This window comes from Coregonus clupeaformis, chromosome 18 (assembly GCF_020615455.1).
Source record: "Coregonus clupeaformis isolate EN_2021a chromosome 18, ASM2061545v1, whole genome shotgun sequence".
Taxonomy (NCBI): Eukaryota; Metazoa; Chordata; class Actinopteri; order Salmoniformes; family Salmonidae; genus Coregonus; species Coregonus clupeaformis.
Window position 1 is genome coordinate 47,324,921 of NC_059209.1, and position 6,419 is coordinate 47,331,339.

Consider the following 6,419-nt stretch of genomic DNA (forward strand, 5'->3'; position numbering starts at 1 on the left):
TGCCATCACTCTGTTTACCGTAGAATTGCCCACATCCCCTTCCCCTGCATGATGCTGTCAATGGAGAATGAGACATACACAAGCACCAAACCATTTAAGTACCAGGGAGAACTTCCAGAGGGGTCATTTCTAAGAGGAGTCACAAGGAGCCATGTCTATCTGTAACATAAATACATTCACCAGATGGGGAAAAAATCTCTCAGAATTCCCCAAAGACACTTGGAGAGACAGTGAATTAACAGCACAGTGTTTATTACGATGACAACTGAGATATCCTCTTCCACACAAAATATAGGCCTATTCTGTTATGAATGTTGACTTTATATTTGGAGAAATCAGCTATACAGGGAATGGTGCAATCCAATACTTCAACAGAACTGGATGTAGCTAATCCAAATGTATTGATTTAGTTTAATTAGGCTTCACTTATTGTCTGGATTATGAATAAGGACCCCTGCAACCTAGGCTATGGGAGAAGAAGGCCCATGACAATGAGAGCAATGTCCAAGGAAACTTGCAGATAACAGCCAAGATATAATTAGAAGAACACATACAATATGGGTCTAATGGGTTTTAGAGGGGTCAGAAGTGGAGATCATTCATACATGAGGATTAAATAGATCCGGGGTGTATTCACTAGGAGCCAAATTGAACCAAACGGAACGAAAAGGGGAGGGGCCTACCTGCATTTGTCCAATAGAAACTGTCGTTTTCGTTGCAAAACGTTTCTCCCCATGTGTAGCCTACAGCACCCCGCTTGTTTTCAGTGGTCGCGTGAACAGCCGGTGAAGTAAATGCACGTCATTTTGCGCAATGACAAAACCAGGTGGGGAACACAAGAGCCTCATAATAACATAGTAGACTGCAGTGTTTTTCTTCACGACCAAGGCCTACAAAGCCTAAGTAAATGTAAGATCGGTAGCAAGGATTTTAATAGTTTCAACCGACAGTTCAATGGGTGATGATTTGGTGCTATCCAAATGAATCTTCCAAGTTAAGCCATACATTTGATTAAATAGGCTATTCTAAAAATGCCATATTTTTGACAACTACACAGTCAGATCATAAATTAAAAGATACTCTTAACTATAGATAAAGATATGCCGGAACTTTTAAACTAATAACATTTTCCATTATGTTCTTCTAGTAGAAATTCCAAACTTTTTTTTCTTCCATGCTTTGAAAATTGTACCCTGGGAAATGACATTGATGTCCTCATTTTATTTCCACGAGTGCCATCTTTCCACCACCAGCTATGCCGACAGTATGTTACTGTGTTCAATCATGTGTACAACAGCAAAACTATGACAATAGGTAAAAACTAAAGAATCATAAAAAATCCCCTTTAAAACCCGATTCAAAGCTGTCATCTCCAAATGCATTTCCCTCACTTCCAAACACACAAAAGCATTTCGTGGCATGTTTTAAGTCCAAATATTAGATAAATAGCATTCTGAAAGCTTACCAGCTTTACAGGGATCCTTATAGTCGATCACATCTGAGGTGGCAGTGGGCTCCACATAGTAGCTTGTTTCTATTGCTTCTAAATCGATCGCCGATATCATGCAAAGGCAGGATAGAAGAAACAAACATCTCGTTGTGAGATCCATGATTCGTGAGTGAGGGGTACAGCAAAATACGAGAAATAAGAGGTAAAGAAAAAGAGGAACGAGAGAGAGAGAGAAAATGGGAGGTTTTGGGGGAAATGAGATCTCTCCGGAGGGCGGGTTTAAAATCAGAGCTCAGCCTCTCCACAATGTCTTGATTCTGGGGCAGTGATTCGCTCCCCTAGCCGTGCTCCCGGCTAGTGCATTTGCCAGCAAACTTCGGTTATCGTGGCACATCATCACGTTGGTATGTCTGGAGAGGGGCCACGGCAATGGGAAAATACTTTCTTAGCCTATATAAAATGATAACCCCTAAACTGAATGTATGTTTATACCTTCTTGAAAGTCTTTCAATTGTTACAATGTGTTTAAACAAATATTACATTTTGCCAAAGCATTTAATTACAACACAGCACAAGATCTCGAAATGTGCGTGCATGGACAATATCCTGGAAAATGAAGAGCATCATTCTTATGATACCTACGGTTCAAAGTGTATTCTTTTTATGTGATTTGAGAGTCAGTATAATCTCAAATCCATCATCATTCTAAAGTTACGAATCACCAAAGTTACATTTTGTGTATCATCATGCCCCTCTCTCTGCTCTCATAGTCAACACACACATACACTTTTATTCCTGGTTGACATTGTCAGACAGGGTTCCCCTACAACAGACGCAAGGTACAAATCTAGTGACCATTATCACAGCCTCTTGAACAGTATCATCACTTCATTAGATATCCAACTATGACACAATTAGAGACAAAAATAAATAAAATGTTAAATAAAAAGGGAGTTATAATTCATACTGTGTATCATTTTAAATATAGGTTAAAACAGCAATGGTTTTTATTGAGTTAAGCGCCACCTGTTGCCAACACATGGAATTATCAAATTTTACACTACAGTTATGGAAATTCACTCATTGATTTATCTAAAAGTAAACATGAAGAATGATTACATTATTTTAATGTGTATGTGATTGTGAATAAACCCTAAAAGGGCATGACAATAAATCAGTAACGTAATCTGATTATTGGATTATTTTCATTTCTATCACAAATATATATATATATATATATATATATATATATATATATATATATATATATATATATATATATATATATATATATATATATATATAATTAAAAACTTGCACCAAATATTCAATACAGGAATAATTAAACACAATGCTGCAGACCGATCATTACCTAACTAACTGCCCACCCAACTCCCCAGAATCCTTGGTCAAATGCTGGTTTAGCTGCCTGCTGTATCTTGTTGATGAAGTGGCATCACTGCTAAAAGGTCAGTTTCAATGTCAAGTTCCAGGGAAAGCTTTCCCAACCCTCATTCTTTGTGTAATCATAGGCCTACTACTACATTATTCAAAGTTTGCAAAAACACATAGATTAGGTAACTTTTAGTGTACTCCTTTTCCCACTGAAACTAGAGATGAGTTGAGATTAGCTGAGTAAGCACATCTGTCATGTGTCTCATCTCAGAGTTTTGGGAGTGAACAGGATGGAGCTGTGTTGACTAAATAAAAGTGTCCTTTTGACACAAAGATCATGATGAAATTGCGTCTGACTTTTTGGTAAAAAAAAAACTGGAAAGCAACCAAGGAGAGCAAATTTGGCCGTTAAAATTTTTTTTTTCAAATAGTTTAGAACAGACAGGAAATGCTTCCATTTACACTGAAAGGTGACTGCTGAGCCGTGTTTAAAAAATCTGCCATTTCAGTGTGTTTGAGACAGAGCTTGACCCCTTGACTTTTTCCACATTTTGTTACGTTACAGCCTTATTCTAAAATGGATTAAATAAATACAAATCCTCATCAATCTACACACAATACCCCTTAATGACAAAGCTAAAACAATTTTTTGGACGTTTTTGCAAATGTATAACAAATAAATTAAAAAAATACCATATTTACATAAGTATTCAGACCCTTTGCTATGAGACTCGAAATTGAGCTCAGGTGCATCCTGTTTCCATTGATCATCCTTGAGATGTTTCTACAACTTGAATGGAGTCCACCTGTGGTAAACCCTAATCTCCCGAGTGGCGCAGTGGTCTAAGGCACTGCATCGCAGTGCTAGCTGTGCGAATCCAGGCTCTGTCGTAACCGGCCGCGACCGGGAGACCTATGGGGCGGCGCACAATTGGCCCAGCGTCGTCCAGGGTAGGGGAGGGAATGGCCGGCAGGGGATGTAGCTCAGTTGGTAGAGCATGGAATTATCAAATTTTACACTACAGTTATGGAAATTCACTCATTGATTTATCTAAAAGTAAACATGAAGAATGATTACATTATTTTAATGTGTATGTGATTGTGAATAAACCCTAAAAGGGCATGACAATAAATCAGTAATGTAATCTGATTATTGGATTATTTTCATTTCTATCACACATATATATATATATATATATATATATATATAATTAAAAACTTGCACCAAATATTCAATACAGGAATAATTAAACACAATGCTGCAGACCGATCATTTCCTAACTAACTGCCCACCCAACTCCCCAGAATCCTTGGTCAAATGCTGGTTTAGCTGCCTGCTGTATCTTGTTGATGAAGTGGCATCACTGCTAAAAGGTCAGTTTCAATGTCAAGTTCCAGGGAAAGCTTTCCCAACCCTCATTCTTTGTGTAATCATAGGCCTACTACTACATTATTCAAAGTTTGCAAAAACACATAGATTAGGTAACTTTTAGTGTACTCCTTTTTCCACTGAAACTAGAGATGAGTTGAGATTAGCTGAGTAAGCACATCTGTCATGTGTCTCATCTCAGAGTTTTGGGAGTGAACAGGATGGAGCTGTGTTGACTAAATAAAAGTATCCTTTTGACACAAAGATCATGATGAAATTGCGTCTGACTTTTTGGTAAAAAAATAAACTGGAAAGCAACCAAGGAGAGCAAATTTGGCCGTTTTTAAATTTTTTTTCAAATAGTTTAGAACAGACAGGAAATGCTTCCATTTACACTGAAAGGTGACTGCTGAGCCGTGTTTAAAAAATCTGCCATTTCAGTGTGTTTGAGACAGAGCTTGACCCCTTGACTTTTTCCACATTTTGTTACGTTACAGCCTTATTCTAAAATGGATTAAATAAATACAAATCCTCATCAATCTACACACAATACCCCTTAATGACAAAGCTAAAACAATTTTTTGGAAGTTTTTGCAAATGTATAAAAAATAAATTTAAAAAATACCATATTTACATAAGTATTCAGACCCTTTGCTATGAGACTCGAAATTGAGCTCAGGTGCATCCTGTTTCCATTGATCATCCTTGAGATGTTTCTACAACTTGAATGGAGTCCACCTGTGGTAAACCCTAATCTCCCGAGTGGCGCAGTGGTCTAAGGCACTGCATCGCAGTGCTAGCTGTGCGAATCCAGGCTCTGTCGTAACCGGCCGCGACCGGGAGACCTATGGGGCGGCGCACAATTGGCCCAGCGTCGTCCAGGGTAGGGGAGGGAATGGCCGGCAGGGGATGTAGCTCAGTTGGTAGAGCATGGCGGTTGCAACGCCAGGGTTGTGGGTTCGATAAAATAATGTATGCACTAACTGTAAGTCGCTCTGGATAAGAGCGTCTGCTAAATGACTAAAATGTAAATTCAATTGATTGGACATGATTTGGAAAGGCACATACCTGTCTATATAAGGTCCCACAGTTGACAGTGCATGTCAGAGCAAAAACCAAGCCATGAGGTCAAAGGAATTGTCCATAGAACTCCAAGACAGGATTGTGTCGAGGCACAGATCTGGGGAAGGGTACCAAAACATTTCTGTAGCTTTGAAGGTCCCCAAGAACACAGTGGCATCCATCATTCTTAAATGGAAGATGTTTGGAACCACTAAGACTCTTCCTAGAGCTGGCCGCCCGGCCAAACTGAGCAATCGGGGGAGAAGGGCCTTGGTCAGGGAGGTGACCAAGAACCCGATGGTCACTCTGACAGAGCTCAAGAGTTCCTCTGTGGAGATGGGAGAACCTTCCAGAAGGACAACCATCTCTGCAGCACTCCACCAATCAGGCCTTTATGGTAGTGGCCAGACAGAAGCCACTCCTCAGTAAAAGGCACATGACAGCCCATTTGGAGCTTGCCAAAAGGCACCTAAATGACTCTCAGACCATGAGAAACAAGATTCTCTGGTCTGATGAAACCAAGATTGAACTCTTTGGCCTGAATGCTAAGCGTCACGTCTGGAGGAAACCTGGCACCATCCCTACGGTGAAGCATGGTGGTGGCAGCATCATGCTGTGGGGATGTTTTTCAGCGGCAGGGACTGGGAGACTAGTCAGAATCGAGGGAAAGATGAACAGAGCAAAGTACAGAGATCCTTGATGAAAATGCTCCAGAGCGCTCAGGACCTCAGACTGGGGCGAAGGTTCACCTTCCAATAGGACAACGACTCATGTAGTGTTACAGTAGAAGTTCCATACTGGAGAGTGTGAATATGAGATTTCTCATCATGGGTCGCTGAAGGAATGGACATGAACTGTGGGGAATTTAGTTGACAGCGGCCTCTGGCTATCTTTCTGACGAGCATATGTATCCCCTGCTTATCATAGACAAAGCCTGGCTTATATAAGAGCTAAAACCTAAAACACACTTGTCCTCTATCTTGTCTGACCGTTACCCATGTGTGTAATGCAGACACAGTGCAGAGGATGTCTGCTGAAATGAGTAGGCCTATATTAATGCAGCTGCCTTTGAGAGACTGATTATGTACTCACATAATTTAAAGCAATTGAAATTCAGTGCTCTGGAGACAGTTCAATCATTGT

The 6,419-nt window shown here is 39.9% G+C and overlaps 1 protein-coding gene across 1 annotated transcript in view; it reads right to left on the minus strand.

Annotated features, from left to right (window-relative positions):
• The window catches only part of LOC121530881 (bone morphogenetic protein 1), a 49,666-nt gene extending 47,936 nt beyond the window's left edge, over positions 1–1,730 (minus strand). The window contains exon 1 of the mRNA XM_041836194.2: positions 1,466–1,730. Coding sequence (XP_041692128.1) covers positions 1,466–1,610 — 145 coding nt within the window. The 5' untranslated portion in view covers positions 1,611–1,730. The remainder of the gene's footprint in view (positions 1–1,465) is intronic.
• Between the last annotated feature and the right edge of the window lie 4,689 nt (positions 1,731–6,419).